The 23,137-nt window shown below is 57.8% G+C and overlaps 1 protein-coding gene across 1 annotated transcript in view; it reads right to left on the reverse strand.

Annotated features, from left to right (window-relative positions):
* The window catches only part of LTBP2 (latent transforming growth factor beta binding protein 2), a 100,044-nt gene that overhangs the window by 2,641 nt on the left and 74,266 nt on the right, over positions 1 to 23,137 (reverse strand). Inside the window, exons 14-34 of the mRNA XM_044232445.1 lie at positions 23,022 to 23,064; positions 22,167 to 22,280; positions 19,660 to 19,788; positions 18,885 to 19,013; positions 14,486 to 14,605; positions 9,686 to 9,805; positions 8,243 to 8,365; positions 7,886 to 8,011; positions 7,326 to 7,451; positions 6,457 to 6,579; positions 6,230 to 6,355; positions 5,749 to 5,871; positions 4,923 to 5,054; positions 4,520 to 4,645; positions 3,843 to 3,986; positions 2,849 to 3,040; positions 2,647 to 2,730; positions 1,802 to 1,930; positions 1,351 to 1,488; positions 1,099 to 1,266; positions 536 to 817 (exon numbers count right to left, since the gene is read on the reverse strand). Of these exons, the coding sequence (XP_044088380.1) occupies positions 536 to 817; positions 1,099 to 1,266; positions 1,351 to 1,488; positions 1,802 to 1,930; positions 2,647 to 2,730; positions 2,849 to 3,040; positions 3,843 to 3,986; positions 4,520 to 4,645; positions 4,923 to 5,054; positions 5,749 to 5,871; positions 6,230 to 6,355; positions 6,457 to 6,579; positions 7,326 to 7,451; positions 7,886 to 8,011; positions 8,243 to 8,365; positions 9,686 to 9,805; positions 14,486 to 14,605; positions 18,885 to 19,013; positions 19,660 to 19,788; positions 22,167 to 22,280; positions 23,022 to 23,064 (2,797 nt within the window). The remainder of the gene's footprint in view (positions 1 to 535; positions 818 to 1,098; positions 1,267 to 1,350; positions 1,489 to 1,801; positions 1,931 to 2,646; positions 2,731 to 2,848; positions 3,041 to 3,842; positions 3,987 to 4,519; positions 4,646 to 4,922; positions 5,055 to 5,748; positions 5,872 to 6,229; positions 6,356 to 6,456; positions 6,580 to 7,325; positions 7,452 to 7,885; positions 8,012 to 8,242; positions 8,366 to 9,685; positions 9,806 to 14,485; positions 14,606 to 18,884; positions 19,014 to 19,659; positions 19,789 to 22,166; positions 22,281 to 23,021; positions 23,065 to 23,137) is intronic.

Genomic DNA, 23,137 nt, shown 5'->3' on the forward strand with positions numbered 1-23,137 from the left:
ACCCGACCCTAGTCCCCGTGCGGTCTTAGTCTGATACGGCGGCTGTGCCTGTGGCAGCTTCATCCATCGCACAGGTGCCAGGCCCGACTTCCTAGAATCCCAGTCCCGTGTGCTGGGGTCATTGCCACTTACAAAGCGGGTCACCACAGCAGGACTTTAAAGTGATTAGAAAGCCTTCATGCACGTTTCAGGCCACCAGCGTGAGCTCGTAGAGCTGGTCATTCTGCACACTGTGAGTGGCGTGGAGGGGGAACCAGAGACTGCGGTGTGCCTGCTTTCTCTCGCTCTCTCAACAACCTCAGGGAAGCTTTTGAGGAGGAGGTGGTGTCCTGTACCTCTTCGGTGTCCCCTGTCCCAGTTCCTCAGTAGGGTCTGACCGGGCATTTGGAGTTGGCCCTTGAGGGACCTGTGAGAGGGCTTGGTGGGTTTTTCTTCCTCTGTGGCCTCACCCCACTGGAGTGATTAATAGCCAGAGGAGGTAGAAGTGAAACAGCCGTGGGGCCCACCACCTCCCCACGTGGGCAGCAACACAGACCTGGCTGGCTGGCCACGTAGTGGGGCTGGAGTTCCGAGGGCTGCAGGGGTGACTCAAGAACGGGCAGGTGGTCCCCGGCGCGGCTGGCTGTGTTGGGGAAGGCTGGCTCTGGGATGGTGTCCTCAGGGCCCAGGTAGTTGTAGAAGGGGGCCCCCTCAGGGCCGTAGAGGCTGTAGTGCAGGTCCTCGGGCCCAGGGCCGTACTCATAGCCTGGTCGGAAGTGGACCCCCGCCTCCCGCTCGGCTTCAATCCGGGCCACATTGCACAGCTGAGCATAGACCTCTGCAGGGAGGAGGGAGAGAGCAAGCTGCCAAGTTCATTGTAGCTAAGGCCTGGTGTGCTGTTCCCCAGCTCACTGCCTGGGGAGAGGGACTGGTCCCCTCCGGGAGTTCCTGGCTGTGCTCTTCTCCCCACCCGACTCCCTGCCCGGCTTTGTCCCCAAGCAATAGGGATGGGAGACAGGGCCACAGTGATTGCTCTCCTCCTTCTAAATCCCTCCCTCCAAGGTGAGGGCCCTTCCCTAGGGCCCCTCCCTCCGAGTGGGCACGGGTCACCCTTCTCACCAGAGCTCCTGGGGGGGCAGAGGGCACACTGCTGGCTCCAGGCCTCGCCGTCCTGGCAGCAGCATTCTGTGTAGGTGGTACGGTGCCCGTGCAGGGGCTGGCTGCACACATAATTGGTGACTCTTTTCCAGCAGATGTCCGTGTGGATGTCGTGGTCAGGCAGGTCCTCTGGTGGCACAGGGCCCAGAGGCACGTGAGCCCTCCCAGCCCAGACCCAGTCTCCCTGCCGCCCCACCACTCCAGCCGACTGACCCGTGCTACTGGTGCTGTTCACGCAGCGCTGCTGGCTGAGGTCCAGGGTGAGGGGGGGGCTGCAGAAGCAGTGGAAAGAGCCTTCAGTGTTCACACACTCACCGTCCTCACAGGCCATGTCCTGGCACTCGTCGTGATCTGTGGTGGCAGAGAGGTGGAGGGGATGCGTGGGGCGGTACGAAGGCAGCTTGCCCGCAGACCGGCTTCATGGAAGGAGGTTTTCTTGTAACTGATAACGAAGAGTAGCTCCCTGCTTCCCCCTCCTCCCCTGCTCCAGCCCCGCCTGGGAGGCCCCTCCCTGGGGATCCCTTTCCAGCAGGGGCTCACATTCGAGCCCGGACAACCCCTCCAGCTCCCCTGCTGCAGTGGGGGCTCCCAGCAAGGATGGGGCTGGCCGGCGGGGGGCTGGGTGAGTGGCCCGGTGTGGGGGTGGGGGGCAGTGCGTCCTCACCCTCGCACCGCCTGCGTTGGGCATTGTAGTGGTAGCCGGGGTGGCACAGGCAGATGTAGCCAGGCACCGTGTTGAGGCACCGGCCGTTCTGGCAGAGACTGGGGCCGAACATCACACACTCATCTGCATCTGTGGGAGGGCAGAGATGAGGGGAGAAGCCGGATGAAGCAGAACGTAAGACTAGGGGCTCCAGAGCCAGACTTGCTGGTGGGAATCCTGGCGCTGCCACCTGCTAGTCAGGTGTCTTTGGGTAACTTGCTTGAGTTCTCCTTGCCTCAGTCTCCTGCCAAAAAAAATGCGGCTGCTATGACTTAACCTCTTACTGCCGTTAGGAAGATTAAAAGGTTAATATAGTTAGGTGCTTACATAGTGCTTGGCACGTAGCAAGCACTTAAGGAAAAGCCACTTCTGTTTCTGTTCTCTTTCTGTCTTCAGCTTCAGGATTAGGGCACTGAAGGGCTCAGACCTGAACTACCCACTTTGAGTGTGGGTTCCCCGAAGTTTCTGGCTTTGTAAGTGGGGCTGGGAGGATAAGCAGCTGTCTCCGTACTCCCCACCCCAACCCTGTGCCCCGTGATTGCTTTAGTCCTGGCATCATAGTTCTGGAGGGTTCAGCCTCAGGGGAGCAGAGGAACCAAGGCTGGGTTGTACAGACACCTCCAGGAGGGGCTCAGGTCAGACCTTCCAGCTGCACATCTGCAGGCAGTCAGCCTTGGGACAGGAATGAGGGAAGTGAGCGGGAGGCTGGGGCAACATGCAGAACTTCCTCCGGGGCCTCCTGGAGGACCAGGTTGGGCCCCTTCAGGTGAGTGGGGTTGGGGGAGGAGGGTCTCTAGGGAGGTTACCTGTGTACGTGGTCTGTCCAAACATCCAGGCTCCGTCCACGGGGATGTAGCCTTTACCACTGGGGCAGATCTCACTGAATTCAGCTGTGCAGGGAGCCATCCAAGCTTAGAAACAGAAGGGCTCTGCCCCCCTTCCCCTCTCCCCTTTTTTCGTCACCCTACAGAGCTGACACTGAGGATTCGGAACCCTCGGGGGCCTTACCCGAGTCCTCAGCTGGGCAGAGGGCACAGGCATCTCCCCAGCTGGCACCCTGGGTGCAGCAGCACTCGGCCTGTGTGGTGTTCCGGCCCAGAAGGCTGGAGCAGGGCAGCTGGCCGTTCTGCCCGGAGTAGCATTCCATGCGGACGGGGCCTACGGGGTGGTCTCCTGGCGGGGCCTCAGGAATACTCTGACCTGTGTGAGATTAGACGCCCTTTATTACTGTCTGTCTTTGGCCCCCTGGGGCACCCTAGCTTTTGAATTTATTTTCAAGGTTTTACATTTATATAGCACCAGGAAGCGTACACCATGCTTTCACCTGTATTGTCTCACTTGATGCTCCGGACGGCATTTTATCATCAGCCGCCTTTACACGGGAGGCAGCTGAGACTGTGAGAAGCCACGGGACTTGCCACGGCCTCCAGCTGTAAGTGGCCCTGACCTCAGTTCTCTGGTGCCCAAAGCCGTGTTCTTTCTGGTATAGCATCCTGCCGCCAGGGAGGTTCCCCCGGTCTGTGGCATACCATACGGGCAGCCCCTCGATTCCTCAGCTCGCACTGTACCTCAGCCCCTCCCACCTCTCCTTGTTCCAGGCCTTGCTTGCTTTTCCCCAAGTCAGAGGAGGCCAGCTCAGTCCTCGTCCGGCCTGGGGAGAGAAGCTGCACCCAACAGCTCTGGGGTGGGGTGCGCAGGGGAGAGTGAGGCTCAGCTCAGCCTCAAGGCACCTTAAGTTGGCATCAGTTCTTCTGAGCCCCTGTAGGGCTGTCACAGTCCTGAGCCTCCTGGACATTCCCTGGCCTGGGACAGACATCCACTTGTCTTGACATTTGTCATACTCTGACTCCTCCCCTGTTCTCCTCCAGTCCTATGTGGCACCCTCGCCCACACGGCTCGGGGCCTGGCCCAGGCTCCCTCTCGGGAGCCGGAGCAGCGGAACCACTTTGTAAGCCACAGAGCGCTCATGTGTAATGATGCGGTAACTATGGGGTGCGCTCACCTCCAGCCACCCGCAGGCGACAGTGGCCCTCCTGAGCGTCGTACTCCTCCAGGTCACTGGCACAGAGGCACAGGAAGGAGCCCTCCACGTTCTCACAGAGAGCCGCCCCGCACACCGCCAGCATGAGCTCACACTCGTTCACGTCTGCCAGGCACGAGGACAGGCTTGTGGGTGGAGAAGCCGCAGCCGGTGCCCCCCGGCCCTCTGCCTCCCACCCAGTGGGCAGTTCCTCCCCTCATCCTCTCAGAAGAAACGGGCTAGGTCTCAGGGGGCGAGCAGGAGGGAGTTAGCAGGAAAAAATGAGAGAGCATGAGAAGGGAGAGAGGAGAAGGGTGGCAGAAAAGGGTCACTAAGGGACCAAGAGGAAGGGTTCCTCCCCTCTGTGCACATTCTCCAGACGTGCCTCTGGACATGGGCCGCGGCCTTCACTACTGTGCTTGCTCCCCCTGCTGGTAGGACATGGCCACGCTTCTCCTACCGAGCCGGTCAGGGCGTCCGTTGTGGACTTCCTTGCCCACTTTCTGAGGACCCATTATGGAGCCATGTGACCTTGAACATTTCAGGAGGAGGGCCCTAGGGCCTCATCCAGGACAGCCAAGATCTGTGGAGATGGGCCCAAGGACCCACGGGCCTTCCCTTCCCGGGCCCCGAGCCTGGCTGGCCTGCCAGCTTCTCACCAACACAGTCCCAGCCTGAGGATGAAGTCTCGAAGCCCTGGTCACAGAGGCAGCGGAAGGAGCCGTCGGTGTTGTCGCAGAAGCCGTGGTTCCCACACATGGTGTCGTTGGCACACTCATCTATGTCTGTGGGACAGTGGGGATGAGAGTATAGGGCACACTTTTGCTCTGTTTGCTGGGATTACTTGGTCTGTTCACACCAAGGTCTGTGAAAAGTGACTTGTAAACACAGGACAAGAACACTCAAGAACATCGCCATTCCTCTTCAATCTCTCTACAAGCCCTGCTGTGCGGAAAACACACACACTTCAAACAGCTACAAAAATGGGGTCCTCAGGACAAAGTCGTTTCTACCTGGATACATGAAAAATTGGTGTCCTCAGCCCTCCTGGTTCCTACTCACCAATGCAGTCTCCAGTTGGGGCCATGTGGAAGCCAGGCTGGCAGCCCAGGACACAGCGGTAGGAGCCAAGGCTGTTCTCACACCTCCAGGCCCCACATACCGAGTCTCCATAGTCCTCACACTCGTCAATATCTGGCCCCAGCGCCAAGAGAGGGGACAGAAATAGACAGGTCACTGCTCCGGCCCCACCTCCTTGGCATTATAAGGTCACGTCCCACAACCTTCGGGGTCCTTGGTCTGTTACAGATTACTGTGCTCATCTCAACTCCAAAGCATCAAGTTCAGGATCATTTCTCCTGACCCAGCAGGGATGATTGTCTAGGTAGAGGACCATATGCTATTTAGGAAAGCACTGAGCTCCTAGCTGCCTGTGTCACTCCTGCCCCACCCCACCCCCTTCTCCCTATGGCAGAGTACTTTATGATACTCTTTATATAAAACCTTCACCGAAGTGTATTGCAGAAAATTGTCTTCCTATCTGTCTCCCTTGCTCAATTTCAACATCATCCATAACTGTCTATTTGTCCTAGCAAAAGACATTGAACCTAGCAGGAGTTTAATAAATGTCTGTTGAATCAGTTTGGCTTTAAAAAGTAGATTGTGTGCTCTGCTGGCACAAGGATTATGATTATCTTCATTCATCTTTGGATAGGTCCTGAGTCAGCAGAGACTCAATAAGTGCATTATCCATCAGATGATTAATCTGTGGAGAGTGCTCTGCTTCCTGGAACCTGCAGTTCCTGGTCCCGGGAAGCTGAGGACCAGGCAGGGGTGGAGGTGGGCGGACATGGGGCAGCGCCCCGTCTGCTCCCCGTGGAGCTCTTACCCACACAATCTCCACTCTCTGGGGAGGGTTGGAAGCCGGCCTCACACAGGCAGCTGAAGGAGCCGTCGGTGTTGACACAGTGTCCTCCTAGACACCGGTCTGTGCCTGCACATTCGTCCACATCTAGAACAGAGACCGCCGTCAGCAGACCCAGCCACATGACCCAGTGGCCCAAAGCAGCCTGGAGGAGAGCCAGAGGGCAGCTGGGGGCTCGCAGATCTGAGGAAGAGTCCTGAGCTGGAAGCCAGAGGCCAGACTGCAGGCAGGAGCCCTGGAATGGGGGCCCTATGAAGGGCAGATGGGTGCCACTCAAAGGGTTCAGAGGGCACCTGCCTGTCGTAGGCATTGCGGAGAGGCCCTGCTGGAAGACTCTGAGCGCCTTCCTGACGCCTGGCTCCCTGTCGTCGCTCAGCCTCCCACCCCCGGGAGCGCTGTATGTCCCTGCTGCTGGCGAGTGGACATGGCCAAGCTGGCTTCTCACCCTGGCAGCTGGTGCCCCCCTCTGTGCTGGCGAAGCCTGGTGCGCAGAGACAGAAGAAGGACCCGTGGCTGTTGAGGCACTCGCCACGGGGTGCACAGTACTCCTCTCCCACACACTCGTCCACATCTGCAAGGAGAAGGCAGGCAGTGGCGTCTCCCAGGCGTGCTGCCACCTCCCCTCCCACACCCACCGCCCACAGTGTCCGACGGGCACACACAGCGGCTCACCCTCACACGCGGTGCCGTTGGCCAGCTGGAAGCCCGGGGGGCAGAGGCACTGGTAGGAGCCAGCCGTGTTCTTGCACTCGCCTCCCTGGCAGCTGCCCTGGGAGTCTTCACACTCATCCACATCTGCAGGGTCACAAGGGAGCAAGACGGCCTATGGCAGCACCTCCAAGGACAGGAACCGATGGGGAGCTCTCCGGAGGGCCCGTCCCCTGCCGGGGGAGTCTGGACCCAGACAGGCATCGGCCCCTTGTGCAGCAGCACAGCTGGCCAGGGAGCCTCTGGGGAGCAGCGTGACTGCAGCGCCTTCTGCTGGGCTTCTCCGGCTGACCACACGGTGTCCCCGGGGACGCTCGGCCTCTGCCCGCAACCCTGGCCTAGGGCGGCCAAACCCGCTGCCCTCGCCATGGCTGAGAGCTCAGATTTTACGGAGAAGCGACGGGACGACTAATGAGAACTCAGTGAAGGAAACCGATGCCGAGAACCCGAGGTCACAGAAACTAGGCGCTTGAAGGTGGCCTACAGATCGCCTGGTCCAGGCGGATGTTTTCCGAAACCCACTCCCAGCTCCCACCCTTACAGAGAACCCAGGAAGGCCGGACATGGAACAAATTCCCCTGTTTAGTGGCTCATCAGCCCCCAGACCCAGACTGGCAGTTGTCTTTCCAGTTACTGCTGATGGGGGGGGCCAGGATGGCTGTCCCCAGCTCACCCGACCGAGGTGGACAGAGGGGCCCCTGGCCTGGAAGCAGCCCCTGCCGTGTCTGGTCACTCCCTTCTCTAAGGGTGGTGGGTTAGTCTCTGGAACACGCACCCCCCCACCCCGCCCCGTGCTCCCCTCCCTCATGCTGACGGGGGAAGGGAGCTCTCACCTTCACAGGTGTGGCCCAGGGCGCTGGGCTGGTAGCCCGCCTCACAGTCCCTGCAGGAGAAGGAGCCAGCCGTGTTGGTGCAGACGCCTGAGGGGCACACTCCCGGGAAGGCGCACTCATCCAGGTCTGCGGCAGATGGCCAAGCCAGTCACCCTGGGGGCCTGGGAGGGCTCCCCCCACCTGGCAGGGAGATTCCCCCCACCTCTGGCCTCCCTCTGTGAATTTGTAGGCCTCTCTCCGGGCCCCTGGGGAGGGGCAGGCCCTGGCTGTGGGCCTTCTGTGGGGCAACCTTCGTCCTGCTCTCCCTGGAATGCTCTGGGGGCGGCTCTCCCATCAGCTTCCCTCTTGTCTCTGAGACTCCCTTTTTTTCCCTCCAGTCATCACCTCCAAACTTGGGGATGATGACCATAGACACTCTCCTTGTCCATCTCTAAGGTCCTCCGGTCTAGCCTGGAGACCCTCAGCATCAGCCCAAAGCTGGGGGACGAACAGAGTGTTCTTTGGGAGGTAAGAAGGCCTATGTTCTTCGTCCCCCTCTGCCTGCCCCTCCCCAGGGTTACCTTCACAGGCTGTGCCGTCCTCGTTCACCCAGTAGCCACTCTCACAGGCCGAGCAGGTGAAGGAGCCCTCAGTGTTGAGGCAGAGGCCCGTGGGGCACGAGGCCCGGCTGGCACACTCATCGACATCTGAAACAGGCCAGGGAGTTCTGTGTGGGGCTGTGCAGGACAGATGTGGCAGGACAGCCGGAGACTGACAGGCGGGCAGGGGTGGGGCGAAGGACGGGTCTTGGCAGTATGGGTGGCTGTGTCGGCAAGGCTAGGGATGTGGGCGCAGGGCTAGGTTAGGAGGGAGTGTGCAGAGGGAAGGAGCTGCCGGCCAGTTTGCCTGCAGAGGAAGGTGCTTTAGCATCTCTGTACCTTGGCAGCCCTTCTCGTCTGAGGTGACCTCGTAGCCCTGCTCACAAGAGCATCTAAAGGAGCCCTCCAGGTTGATGCACTTTCCATGGGTGCAGAGCCCAGGGGTCAGACACTCATTTATGTCTGTGGAAGAGAAGTCCAAGATGGCGGGCCGGCCTCCTGCCCTTCATGCAGTCCCCATGGTCAGGCTTAGGGCATCTTAAAGATGAGGCCAGGGAATCAGCATTCAGAGGGGGCACAGGCCACCCTGGGAAGGCAGTGAGGTGGGTCCTACTCCCGGCCCCACCCACCTAGGCAGGCCAGCGTGCCCTTCCCGCCTGAGCCCACTGTGGCTCTGTCTGGTCACACAGAGCACTCTGTGGGACGTCTGGGTGGCTCAGTTGGTTAAGTGGCTGCCTTCGGCTCAGGTCATGATCCCAGAGTCCTGGGATGGAGTCCCGCATTGGGCTCCTTGCTCAGCGGGGAGCCTGCTTCTCCCTCTGCCTCTGCCTGCCTCTCTGCCTGAGCTCTCTCTCTATCTCTCTCTGACAAATAAATAAATAAAATCCTAAAACAAAAACAAAACACACAGAGCACTCTGCATATGTCCTAGAAGAGGGAGCCAGGTCTCCAGCCCCGAGGCTGGTTTGGCCCATCTGAGGACACCCAGGATGACGTGTCTAAGACCCCTGACTCACCTTACAGTGGATCTAAACCTTTCTGGCCTCCTGCTTGCCAACCAAACGGGTATGATTCCATGTTCCCAGCCCAACATGCAGCTTCAGTTGGCGAGCGGGCAATGGCAATGCAGAGAGGCCGACCAGAGCCCGGGTGGCTGAGCGGCAGGCTTAAGGGCCTGGGAACTGCCTGCTCTCCCCAGAGCCTCAAAGCATCTATTCACAATTCAGTCCCTCCTGGCATTCTGAACCCTGGGCCCTTCTTCCAGCAGGGGCTGAGGGGAAAGAACATTCCTTCTACAGCTGACAAGAAGCCCCCTGGGGGGAGAAGACCACCCCCCCCGCCCCGTTCAGGTAGGTGTAGCTGTTCAGACATTGCTGTGGGGCTGCTGAAGAGTGGAACACCTCTCCTGCCCATAAGCCACGGCAGGGCTTGGCTGCCAGCTCACACCATCAGACTCAGCCTCTTCCTGAGACTCTGGGCAACTCACTCTTCCCGGCAGGATCCGGCCACAGAAGCTCCTGGGACCTTGGGCCATAGCTCCCGGATGGACATGCCCGAGGAGCCAAAGGGTCCCCCACCCGAGCTGATTCACAGGGCAGAGCAGCAGTCACTGAAGCACACCCATGTCATGGCCAGCGTCACCCGGGAGCCCAGCCAGGTCAGGGAGGACAACAGCCTCCAAGCCACTTCCCCCCGCCCGTCTCTTTCCCTCCCCGTGTGTGGGCTCCACCAGGGGTCCCAAGGCCAGACAGCCCTCTCACTGCCTCGGCGAGCTGCCCTCACCTACACAGCTCCCGCTCTGGCCCCGGTAGCCCTCCTCACAGGCGAGGCAAGTGTAGGAGCCGGGGGAGTTGATGCATCTCCCTTCAGGGCAGGTGCCAGCGTGACGACATTCGTCGATATCTGCAAAATAACATCCCCTCCCTCGGTCATCCCTGGGAGCCACAGCACGTGGGTGGCTCTGTGAGGTGGGGGGAGGGTTGCCGGGCTCTGACAGATGGAAACTAGGAGAAAGTGAGGGCCGTCCAGTGTTCCCAGCTCCACCTCCCACCCATTGTCCTGCAGGGAAGAGAGAGAGAGAAGAACTTTAGAAAGGAGACTCCCTGGGTGGGGCAAGAGGCCGGGGTCACCACTAGCTCTGGGAGCGTGGGGAGAGCTCTGCTTTGTGAGCTGGGCTCCTGGGAAGAGCCTTCGTGTCTGTCTGGGTGCCTCCCACCCTCTGCAGAGCTGAGATTGTGTATGCGTTGTGCTGCAGGTCCCGGAGGCCCCAGGACAGAGAGCCGGCTGGGCAATGGAGGCAGAATGGGCTTTCCTGCACCAGGAGAGGACCGAGGATAACCCCCAGTCTCAGAGGAACCCCAGACTCCGCGGCTGATGCAGAGTCCCGGGTGGAGGCTGGCAAGGCTTCTTGGCTGGAGACTTTTGTTCCTGCTCAGAACCACCCAGCACCCAGTCTGGTGAGGTCCAGGGGAGAGTCAGAAAGGGCGAGCCTGGGCACCCATCAGACAAGCAGGGGAAGAGGGGACTCGAGGAGGGAGAGAAGCAGCCAGTCCGGGGAGAATGACAGCAAGGAAGAGGACAGAGGACAGAGAAAGAAAGACGGAGACTGTAGGCAACGTTCTTCCTGACGCGACCTGGCCTACCCAGAAGTCTATCACTCAGGGCCCACGGGATGCGCGCTGAGTTAGGGAGGTCTAACACAGGGCTTGAACTCGGGGTTGGGACTGCGGGAGGATGTGATGGGCCTCTGGCTCCGTGTCGAGGCTCCCAGGCCCTGTCTGTGACGGATGATTGACCTCCAGAGGAACTGAGAGGATTTACTCTTCCTAAATGGTAATTGTCTTTCTCCTGGAGGAAGTTTCTGGTTTAGGCAGCTTCGGAAGCCCTCCTGCCCGGGAGGAAGACCTACTCAACACCCATGGAAGCAAGCCAGGATGCAGGGCCAAGGGTCGGAACACAGGCCTTCTGCAGAGGGCGAAAGCCAGCAGCTGTTGTTACCGAACAGGACATGGGCCCTGATGTGAAGAACGAAAATGAGTCTCCCTTGAGGCTGTTTGATCTGCAGAAGTCAGGCCACACCAAAGCCCTCTGTCCCAGGAAACTGGGACCCTCTCAAGGCCAAAATCTGACCCTGAGGGTCTAGAAGAGGAAGAGATACACAGGGCAGGTGGTTATTTGGGTGGGTATCTGCGAGGAGAGAGCCAGAAGCCCAAAGCAATCTCAGGGACACTGAGATAAGGCTCATCTCTACAAAGAGGGTAGCCAAGAGCCCTTGCTTGGGCTGTGGTGACCCTGGGGTAACTAACCTATTCTAAGAGTTTCTGGAAAGACAGGGATGGAGAGAATTAGATAGAGGAGGGGGAAGAAAGGATCTAGGACCACTGACTTTGGCCGTCCAGGAGACAGCAGCCAGCATCATGGCCTCAGGGCCTTGGCCGAGGTACAGGAGGAAGATGGGCAAAGCCACTGGGAATGATAAGCAATCCCTGCTTAGGGAGATAAAGAGGCAGAGGTGAGGACCCTTTTCTAAGGCCACACTGAGAAACATGAGGTCTTTGGATCTCTCCTGCAGGCATCAGGCAGTGCAGGAAGGGGGTTAGATTTAGTGGGAGTAAAGAGCCCTCATGTCTGTTCTGGGCACATTCATGGAGGTGGTGCACCCAATGTCTTAGGCTGGGCATGAGGGGAGTCATGGTACTGATGCTGTTCACTCAGGATCCCAGCCCTCCCCCTGCTGGGCCAGGGTGGGCTCGTGCCCTCTGGCTTTTTGTGGTTGGGTGGGGACCAGGGCCTTAGTGCCACTCAGGAGCCAAGAAGTACGTCATTTACAGACCAAAGCACAATTGTGAGCCCTCTGAAGAGTGCGGTTCCTTTTTGCCATGGAGACTGGCCACATTCAAGATACTGGCTCTTCCTTCTGGCGAGTTCTAGAGTCTGGAAATGTAGGGCATAACCCCCAGCTGACCCGTGATGGACATGCGGCATTGGTCGGATATAAACCTGGCTGTGTTCTAAGCCGTGAAGGCTGGGGTTGTTAATGCAGCGTAACCTAGTCTGTCCCGGCGCCTCCCACTGCTGGCCTCCTCCCTCAGACCAGAACCCCCACTGGTGATCACTGTATGGGAGAGGTCTGTGAGCGTGTGGGAGAGGGAAGGCTCTCCCCAATGGGAGCGGACGTCACAGAGCCATCTGCCGAGCCCATTGGAAGGCGCTGGATAGATTCCAGATGAAGCAGATTCTTCTGACTTCTGAACAGTCCGGTGTTAAGGGCACAGATTCTAATGTCACCAGATACCCTGGGGCTGTTCTACCAGTCCTGCTTGTATGTGGATGGGAGCCAGATCATTCTGATTAGACTAGGGTTTGAATTTTAGTCTATAATTACTGTATATATTGGTAGGTTCTCATGGCTTGGTCATCGGGGACAGGAGCTATCTGTCTTACTTATCGCTAGCCCATTGCTGGGGCACAGCTGGAATGTTTACTCACCAAAGAATGAGACCACATGACTCAAGTTTCACACCCTTTTGTTATGAGGCTGCTGAAGAGACCCCAGGAGACCCAGGGAAAGAGGTGCCTCAGGGACCAGCTTGCCAACTTGTCTGTACCCTGGGAAGACCCTGGCGCTTCCGTAAGTAGGGCTTTAGGCTTTGCATGGGGGAAATGTAAGCGGGCCTGTCCCTGCTCCTGTGAGAGCACAGGGTGCTCCAGGGCCAGAAGCTTGGAGAAATTTGGATGCGGTTGGGGTGTAGGAAAGGCCTGGTAGTCTGCACGGGGTCTACCCCTTTTCGTGGGAATGACAGAAATGCCACTGAGACTTTGGATGGGCCACTGTCCAGAACATCCGGGCCTTCCACCAGAGACCTGAGTTGAAGTGGACAGCAGAGTGGTTTCTCAGCTGGAGAGAGAAGAAAGAGAGAGAGAGGAAATTGACCAGGCTCCCGGGGTGATGGCTGGGTCTGTGGTTCCTGATGGAAACCTGGAGAAGTCTGCAGGCTACATCAGGCTGTGAGCAGCCTGAGTGTCGCCCGGGGCTGGCAACCCATCCTGACCTCCCAGCTGCTGTGTGCGTCTGAGAACTTCTCCTCCTGGTGAGAAGGGGACCATCCAGAGGCGTGGACTGGAGCATGGTGGGAGTCTAGAGGTGAAAAGGAATGGGGCCTTCACATAGAAATGCTACCCCCTGGGCACTGCAGGTCTTGTATGTATTGTCTTACTTGGTCCTCACCAGGTCCTGTGAGATGGTTTATGGTTTGCATTTTTAGGCGTCAAGATGAGCCAATCCAGGCCCATCTCCACCAGAGCCTATGCCTATAACATGGACTGCTTAGTATAAATCTGATCTTTTTAGTGTCCTGGTATTTTCTTGGTTCATCTCCTTTAGTTTTACTTTTTTAAAATAAAGTCTAATGTCAAATTTGTTATGTTGTCATGCTTAAACGAGGTAATCTGTCTAATATAAGTAATCTCTAAGGCCTCACACAGCTAGCTCCTGGCACACAGAAGGCACCCATCAAAAAGCAAACTCCCTCACTCTCCATTCTCCTGGAAAATGCCAAGCTTTCTGACTCCATCATGCTCATGAGAACAAAGAGTACATTTTGGCTTTGATCGGGGGCAGGCCAGGGTGTTAACGGGAGAGCACCAAGAGGGAGGCATTGAGAGGAGAAGGTGACCCCCGGAGTGGTGCAGAAAGAGAGCCATCTGTCCTCCACTCCCAGCTGGCTCTCCCCTTTGCTAAAACCTTCTAGGACTCTGGACTTGGCTTCCCTGATAATGTCATTGGAAAGGGGACACCTCCCTTCACAAGGTATTCACCTCCAGGACCCTGTGAAACCAGGCCAAGTGCTGGCCAGGTAAAACCTGGAGGCTGGTAGGTGGCTAGTCCTAAACTTGGGTCAAGGGCAGGATTTCTTTCCAGAGGGAACCTTGCCTTACCCTGCTTCCTTCCTGTCTCAGCCAGTCTTAGCATATAGCGCAGGCCTCCTGCAAGCCTCGCACATCCCAGCCTGGCAAGGGGGGGGGGGCGGTGCTGCCAGGAGCTGGCGGGATAGTAGCAGCTTCCAGCCAGCCTGGGAGGAGCCCACACAGCAATGTCACGGCCGCCTTTCGGCAGGGCCCGGGAAACAACACAAAGATCAGGGCTCACGCATTCATTCTTCACTCACTCACTCGTTCAGCTGGCATTTGCTAACATTTATCCAACACAGGACATTCCTCCGATGTCTGCACGTGAGTCTTCTAAGGATGGGGTCCAAGCCCGAGGAGCTCACAGCCTAATTAGCTTTAGCAAGTGGGCCCCGGTCGGGTCCCCAAGCTGCTCCCAGAGCGACCAGCGTCTCCTCCATCATACAGGAGAGCGGTGTGGCTCAGGCGAGGGCTGTTCCCGGGGTCTCACATATGTAATGTTGCTTGAGCTCCCCTGCTTTGGGAGGCAGATGGGACGCCATCATGGAGGGGATGGAAGGCCTCGCGAGGTCCGAGGCAGAGACAAGCTGGGAGGCGGGGTGGGGGCAGCCAGCACCTGGCAAGGACCGAGAGGTGGCCGGGCCGCTGGCTGTGCTCCCTGATCTCATTTCTTACCTTGACAGTGTCCCTTCCTGACCATGATGTAGCCCTGGTCACACTGGCAGTGGTACGAGCCCTCCGTGTTGGTGCACCGTCCCCCGTGGCACAGCCCGGGCTGCTCACACTCGTCTATGTCTGTGAACACACAGGGAAGTCGTGAGTTGGGCCAGTCCTTGTGCAGGAACACAAGGACGCCATGCTGAGGTCCTGCGGGAAATGCGTCCCAGCCATGACTGGGGATGACAGGGGTGGGGTGGGGGTGGGGGGTGGGTGGCAAGTCTGAGACTGATCTGGCTCAGGCCTCTGTAAACCCCTGAGGGCCTTTCTCCCCGCGGACGCTACTTTGGGGGGCCTTGGGGACCCTCAAAGCTGTATCCTCACCCTGAGACAGGGGCTACTTTTGAGGTCAGATGGCACGATCTGAGGCCAATAAAATCCTCTTCCTGACCCCCGTTCATCCTCCAGAGGCCTGCTCCTGGGGTTCCTAGGGGCCTTCTGGAAGTTAGGGCTTTACGAGCCAGAGAGGAGCATCTCGGGCAGCTGCGGATCCCGTGAAGCGGTTTACGCCATCGTCCCGCAGCGCCCCTGAGCCCAACAGCGGCTCAAAAGCCCGACCTGGGTCATGGCACCCCCTGCCTACACCCTACCGGGGTTTCCTGCTGTTTCTGCCTGGCTCACAAGGCCTCTGCCACCTGGCCCCAGGCTCGCTGCGTTTGCTGATCTCCACCAGTCCGGCCACCGAGCCCTTGTTCACACAGACGACCCCATGGGGTACTTTTCTTCGCCTCAGTGGTCAGCAGTCCTACTCCCATTTCAAGCACTGGTTCAACTGATCACCTCCAGGTGGCTTTGGCCACTCCCCATTCCTTGTCCCCACATGATATCAATGGAGAATCTACCTTAGCTCCCATCCCCCCAGGCACTGGTTCAAACTCTCCTCCGGGTCCCTGTGCAGATTAAATGAGATAATCCAAGTGGGGGGGCCTAGCTGAGTGGCACAAGGTAAGCATTGAAGAAATGTTAGCTATTACTACTCTGGCATTAAACCCACCCTATAAGTCTGATCTCCTAGGCCTAGCTTGTGAGATCTTTCATGATCTGGCCCCTGTCTGCTCCACACAATTTGGCCCCATGTCCCAGCCTCAGCCACACAGGACCCGCTTCTGAGCTTGGGCGTGTGATACTCTCTTGCCCTGAGTGGCTTCCTGCCCCTGAGGTTGGCTCTCTCCAGCTCATCTCTTAGGAGAGGTTGATCTCTCCCTGCCAACCCCCTATGCCCCTTCCCAGGGTTCCCTTAGGACCCAGCTATTATAGTAACTGTTCATTTACTTGATTTTTTTCTCCCCAAGTGCTGAGACTGTCCCTCATTATCCTAATGTCCCCAGTACAGAACCCCCAAAAGTACTTGTTGCGTGAATGGAAGACTAACCATGTGGTTATGGACGGTGTTTTTTATCTGAGCAGTACTTTGTAACACTGCAGTGCCCAGCAGACTCCCCGGCAGAAGGTGTAACACCCCCGGCCCCAGGCCCGAGACTGGAGACTCTGCCCAAGCAGCACCGGAGCCTGCATCTGAATCACTCTCCAAGCATTTCTGAAAGCACTAGTCCTCTCTCTGAGGAGCTGTGGTCCCAGTGGGAGAGGAAAGGGAACTCAGAGCCAGAGCCAGCCACATGTGGGCCCTCGATGAAGAACTTGGACGGGGGATGAGGCTGAGAAAACAGACTTGCTTTCTGGAGAAATATGGTCAGGGGAACGGAAGAAAACAGAGCTTAGGGCCCATAGGAAGATGGACTCCAGATGGATTCAAACAGACTGTAAAAGGTGAAACTCTAACTTCAGTGAAAGAATGTGCAGAAGGAGGACGCCTGGGTGGCTCAGTGGGTTAAACCTCTGCCTTCAGCGCAGGTCATGATCTCAGAGTCCTGGGATCGAGCCCCGCATCAGGCTCTCTGCTCAGCAGGGAGCCTGCTTCCTCCTCTCTCTCTGCCTGCCTCTCTGCTTACATGTGATCTTCCTCTGTCAAATAAATAAATAAAATGTAAAAGAAAAAAAAATGTGTAGAAGGATATCTTTGTAGCTTACAGTTTGGGAAGGACTTCTTAACTCAAGCCCCAAAAGTATAAGAAATAAGGCAAAAAGGTTAATTTCAACACATGAAAATTAAGGATTTCTCTTTAAAAAGAACCTGTGGGTAAGGTTGTGGAAGGGGGCGAAATGAGAGACTTGGAATATCTACATCCAGGCAAGTGTCTATGATGTGTAAGGGACTCCTAAGGTGCCACAAGAAAAACCAGTAACTTCTGGAAAACTGAGCAAAAAATAGGAAAGATCAGGAAACTCAATGCCTAATGTATTAAGAGATGCTCACACTTATTGGTAAAGTAAATGTTTTTAAAAATATCTAATGTTCAAATAATTTATATTGGTCCATTACTTATATTAATTTTAATTCCAGAAATGGTTATAATTTATATTAATTAATTATATAAGTTAATGAAATTATTCACACATAATTAAATAATGAGCTACTGCTTTATAAGATTGGCAGAATTTAGCAAGTGGGTGTTATCCTGAGTAGGGGCCCAGCAAGTAGCAATCGAGCCCCCCTGGGAGAGGCAAGAGCAGCTACCTGGGGCTCCCTCCCTAGCTGCTGGGGCCAGCAGAGACAACCTGGCCCGGTGACCCCACTCCCTGAAGCAGCCACTGCTTGTCCCCAGCCTGGTGCCCCAGGCTGGGCGTCTGGCCTCCAACACCTGCCATGCAACAAAGCCCAGAGAAGCCCCCTTGTCCCCAGCCTCTCCCCTCACAACCCCAACGCTGCTCCGAGCTGCGCTGCTGAGTCATGTCCCAGAAAGCCTGCTCGTGCTCTGGCCACCCTCTGCTTACAGACCTCTCCTGCCGCTCGCTGCCTGCAGGACAGTGTCCGAACACTTCAGCCAGGCACCCTCGGCTTCACCTAGAGGCTCGGCCCCTGTCCTTTCCTCCTCAGACCCCACGTTCTAGTCACACTGGATTTATCATTATTCCCACTCTGCGCTCTGGTGAAATGGTTCCCTTTCCCGGGAATACTCTGCTTCCTCCTTTCCTTCCCGGCGCGTGGAAGGGAGCGTGTTGGAAGCCTACCACGCTTTGGGGCCAGAATGACTTTGATTCTGTTTCTAGCTCTGCCCCAGCTAGCTATGAGGTCCTGGGGATTTGGACTTCAGCACTCTGAGCCTTGGTTTACTGACCTATAAAATGGGGTAAGGCTGTCTACCACCCAGGGGTGGGCAGATGAGCTTGATGGGACGAAGGGTTTAGGACAGGGTCTGCATTCTGAAGCACTCACGAAATGCTGCCTGGGACCCTCCCGCCCCAGCCCAAACGCTCCCTCAGCGAACCCGCCTGCACCTTCCACGGAGAACCAGTGGCTTCCTCACCTGGATCCCGCGCACCACGCGCTCACACCCAACTCACTGCAGGAGCCCAGAGCTCACATGGAGCCTGGCTCGCACGTGCTTAACACTTGGTGCCAGTGAAGGTCATGTGAAATTCTCCCACTCTGATTAAGTTAGCTGGTTTTCGCCTCTATTCCCCTTTTCTCCATCAGGGCACCTGCACGGCCTTGGTCTCTGCAGACCGGATCTTCAGGGGATTAGGACCTGGGGGCCGTGGTCATGAGAGGACGCCCCGGCTTCCAGATCTCCAGGAGGGAGCTGTGAGGGAGTGCTGGGCTGCCCGGTTGGAACCAGCCACGTGAGCCTCAAGGACAGCAGTGCCATCCTCCTGGGGGTTATGCACAGTAAGGCACTGCTTGGAAAGCTCTGCTTCATACCTCTGTGAGCTCAGTCATAAAAACGTATGCGGAGGCTGTGTATCTCGGCGCAAGTGCTCGATATTCAAGGGTTTGGGCTGGAAGCCACTTTGCCGAGGGCCCTGCGCAGGGGGCCGCGCCTCCCCAGGGAATCACAAAGACTTCCAGGTTCTCTGAGCTGCAGGGAACCCTCTTGCAAAGGCACTCCTGCTCCCCCGTCTGCCAGGAGTCCCAGCTGATGTCCTCACACTTAACCCTCCTGACCCAAAATGGAAGCAGCTCCTAGTCACTCAGAATTCAGGGACTAGACTTTTAGTTTTCAGCTCCAGCCATGTTCCCTGACCCTCTCACACTCTAAGCTCCAGCCACACCGCCTTGGGGTCTTGGTGAGTGTTGCTGTCTTTCAGGTTTGAACCTCTCCTTCCGGTCTGGTCTCAGCATAGGGGTCGGCTTCCACTTGGGTCCAGGTCAGAGCCCTGAGTCTCCGTTCTCACAGCCCCTGCGCCCCACACACTGCAGTGCAGTAGCTGGGTGCTGTGAATGCCCAGACCCTCTTCCCCCTCAACACTCTGCATGGGGTCCTGGGCCCATCCCAGGGACGCAGGCAGGCTCGCTTACCTTGGCACTCCTGTGTGGTCCCCGAAGTGGCCAGCGTGTAGCCAGGGTAGCAGAAGCAGGAGTAGGAACCCACTCGGTTGACGCAGCGCCCTCTTCCCGCGCAGGGGTCCCTCAGACACTCATTGTCATCTGAGCAGAGGAAGGAGGGGAGGGAGGTCAGGGGGACCTTTCTTTGGGCACCTGTCATCAACCTGCCCATGCTAGGAGCTGGACTGGAGATGGTGCTGTGGGTCGGGGAGGGGATGAGGGAGGAGAGGAGGCCGTGGAGATGAAAAATCTCTAAGGCTGGGGTCACAAAGTCTGCCCATAGGGCCCACTCAGGCACCAAGGGCCTGGGGCAGTGGCCCAGCACTTCCTTCTTGCCCCATGCCGCCCTCCCCCAGTGACCCCCTGATCACTTCCTTTCCTTCAAGGCACAGTGGATGCTTCTCTCTTGTGTCAAATTCTTGAGGGGTGGGGATCGGTGGAGACATTTCCAACTAGGGTAGGCCTTGGTCTGCTGTGTAGACAACAAGATGGCTTGGGGGGGGGTTGCTGATATCAGAGGTGATGGCTCCAGGCCCTGGTCAACGGGGGCTTCCTACTCTCTTGGAGTCCTGGAGACTCATCAGACAGTGCTCCCAGAGACTTGTTCCCCCAAAATTAAGATAGTTTTTGTCTGCAGGGCTAGTACTCTTCTTCAACTCTTTGACCACACAGCACCGCTTGGACCTTCTGCTAGATGCTCGACTCTGTCCCCCACCCCTGAGTGGGCCCAGGGTGCCCCAAGGCGTACCTGTGCAGTAGGCCTGGCTGGGGTGCAGCTGGTAGCCAGGGCTGCAAATGCATCTGTATCCATCTGGGAGGTTCACGCAGGTGCCGGGCCCACAGATGTTGGTGGCTCCGGTGGCACATCTGTCGATGCCTATGGGAGGCAGAGCAAAGCAGAGGTTATGGTGGGGGTGAGGACAGACAAAGGCTATGGAGTAGGATGGGGAGACTGTAAGGGCAGGGCACAGAGGCCTCAGAGGACCCCCGAAAGCCTCGCTCCATTCTTGGCTGGACCCTCCCATATCCATGTTAGCATGGCCTTGTGTAAAACCCCATGGCACTCCTCCCAGGACCCCGAGTCCCAGGATGGAGCTCACAGTAGTGTATCCCTCTGACTGAGACCCAGTGGGCTCCCCGACCTATGTCCCAGCAAAGGGCCTCCCCTGCTGAGGCCCCCAGCCTGCCCTCTCCCTGAATAAGGGCATGGCTCTCGCCCACAGTCCCCAGAGCTTCCCTTCCCCTTCCCCCAGACAGATAGAGCTGGTAAGTAGGGTGTTGAGGGACACCTGCCAGAGGGAGAAAGGAGAGGGGGTGCTGGGGCCAACTGAGCAGGGCCTTGAATGCCATGTTGAGACAGGCCTCTGAGATAGGGGGTCATGCAAGGTGGGTACGATCAGAGCTATCTCAGAAAGAGCATGCATCTAGCCATGCCATCTTGCTCAGAAAGGCAGCAAAAGGCCGATGGACTGGGTGGGGAGGCACAGGGGGCTCTTCAAAACCCACAGAAACAGGGGCTGCCCTGGGTTTTGGTTATGGGGTAAAAAGTGGGGAAACATGCTGAATTCAGGAATAGTTTGTCGACTTGCCCAGACTCAGCACTGAGACAGCATAGAGGCTAGCTTCTTTTTTTTTTTTTTCAAAGATTTTATTTATTTGACAGAGAGAGAGATCACAAGCAGGCAGAGAAGCAGACAGAGAGAGAGAGGGGAGGAAGCAGGCTCCCTGCAGATCAGAGAGCCCGACGCGGGGCTCGATCCCAGGGCCCTGGGGTCATGACCTGAACTGAAGGCAGAGGTTTTAACCCACTGAGCCACCCAGGCGCCCCGAGGCTAGCTTTTTTGAACTGTGGACTCAATACTAGAAAAGTGCCTGGCGCGCAGAGTGTGCTGACTGGACATGTGACCAAATGCGTGAGAGGCGCTGGCAGCCTTGTGTCTGCCCTGAGGTCTCTGACGTAAGCCCACCCGCCCGGGGCCCCCCACCCTGCCCCACAGCACGAGGTACCTCCGGAGACCCAAGGGAGGGGACGAGGCCTGTGTTGGTCCACAGCAGGGCCTCACAGCCTTTGCTAAATGGGCCTGTTTGCAAGGGTACCCTGTCCCTGGCCTGGCTCCAAGTTTGCATCAGCGCAGGGGCCTTGTGGGGACCCCCTGCCTGGTTCTAAATATCTTCCCAGAAGGGTAAGATTGGGGGAAAGCAGGGGAGAAGGAGGATTAAGCTGTGGATGGTGACTGCGAGGGAGGAGTCTGTCCCCCCCATGATGCTGAGAGCTGCTGTGGGTTTTTCCTCCTGCTCCTCAGCCCGGTCCCTGCCTCCAGACCCATTTTCCTTGTCAGAGAATCCCCAAGGGAGCTCCTGAACCCGGCACCTCTTGCCTGCCCAGCAGAGGGGGACGAGGACCATCCCTGGAGCAGTGCACTAAGCACAGAGAGAGAAAGGGGGCCTGGGAAAGGACAGCAGGACACCCTGGTTCAGCCCTGGGAGGGCCAGCCCCCTTCTCCACCCCACACTCTCTAGACTGTTCCACCGGGCTGCAGGGACTCTCTCTTTGCTGGAAGAAATCCAGAGCTACCCCTCTCCCCTGAGGTGAGCTGAGTCTGCGAAGTCAGCCAGCCCCCAGCGAGGGCACACGTGAGGGCACGCGCACGTGAGGGCACACGTACGTGAGCACACACGTGCACAGGGAGCCGCTGTGGCATCACCGGCTTGGCTCTTCTCGAACCAAGTTCCCAAACAATGAGCCTTTGAGGAGGGCACATTCCAGAGCAAGGTGGATTTGCCAGGCATTGCCCCCACGCCGCACGCCCTGACCATCGTGGCTGGCGGAGAAGGGAACGCGGGCCCCAGACAGTTAAATAACCTTGACAACAGAACCGCTTTCCTTCCCGAAAGCCGGCCGTCCCTGTGGGCAGGAGGCTGCCCGCTGCCAGGGCTCTCGGCTGACTCAAGGTCAATGCCCCAGGGAAGCCAGGCTCCCGGAGGCTCCTTGCACTACCCTTCCTCCCGGGGGGGGGGGGGCCCAGAAGACCCTAGAAAGCCCAGGAGGAAGAGGCGCCCCCAAACCCTCCCTTCTCTTTCTCCTCCCCTTCTTGACTGGTGCTCCTGACGGGACTCCTGGGTTCCCGAGGGACCCCGTGAGATGAAGCCAAGGCCGCTGAGCCTGAGCGGGAGTTCACCAGAGGCCGTGTCTCTGTGGGTGAGGCCCTGGAGCTGGCTCTGCCCGGCCACCCCCCACCAGGCAACTGCAGGTACCTGAGGGGCCCAGGGCCGCCAACCCCTCGGTGGTGGTGGTCACGTGCTCTTCTTCCTGGTGGTCTGGAACCCCCTGGCCAGGAAGGGGTGGCGTTGGTCTTTCTACAGCATCTCCTGCAGGGGGAGGGGGTGGGGAGGGGAGAGCAGCTGGGCCACGGCCCCACCTGCCTTCTCATCCCCGGACAGCGTTCCCTCCAGAGACACTGGCGGGGTCCCTTCCCTCCTCCTGGCCTTCCGATGGCAGAACCAGGCGTGGAGTCTAGGGCAGCTCAGCCCTGCGGCCTCCTGGGCTGCTGAAACTTAGCCGGGTTCCAGATGCAGTCAGAGAATCAGAGAGCTCTAATGGGACCCCGAGCACATCTAGTCTCAGCTTCCGTTTTGCGGGTCACGAGACAGGTTTGTGACAGAAATGGCCAGTGATTCAGAGCCAACCAGCTCGGTGGACACAGAGCCCCTGGGCAGTGCCCTGTCCCAACTCCAGTGACCCTCAGCAAGCTGGGGTCTGCAGAGCTCGAGTCATTTCCCAGAGGAAGTCGGGACATGGGGGAAGGGCTCTGGGGACCTGCTGGGCCCCTGCTTTAGCCTGCAATTCTGCTTTGGTCTCCTTTATACAAGTGGCACCGTGAAATGCAGAAAGGGTGCTGTGGCTGGGGAAATATTTGCAAAACAGCTCAGTGTCTTTCACTGACCTTGCTGCACCTTGGGTGGATAGGGCGCCCCGAAAAAAGCACTCACATGTCACCCATCCACAACCTCATCAGATCTGAGCCCCGTGTATCAGCTCACAACACAAACTCTGCGGTGTGTCTTTCCCTCCCTTCTGTTTTCAGGGAGCCACTAGGGGCAGGGACTCACCTGGGACCCAGGCAGGTACTTGGGTAGTAGTACTGGTTGTGACCTGTGCAGACAGAGAAGGTCACTGTTGGTTCCTTGGTGCCCCCACCGTGACATGCTTTCTCCCACCGCACTCA

This window comes from Neovison vison, chromosome 13 (assembly GCF_020171115.1).
Source record: "Neovison vison isolate M4711 chromosome 13, ASM_NN_V1, whole genome shotgun sequence".
Taxonomy (NCBI): Eukaryota; Metazoa; Chordata; class Mammalia; order Carnivora; family Mustelidae; genus Neogale; species Neogale vison.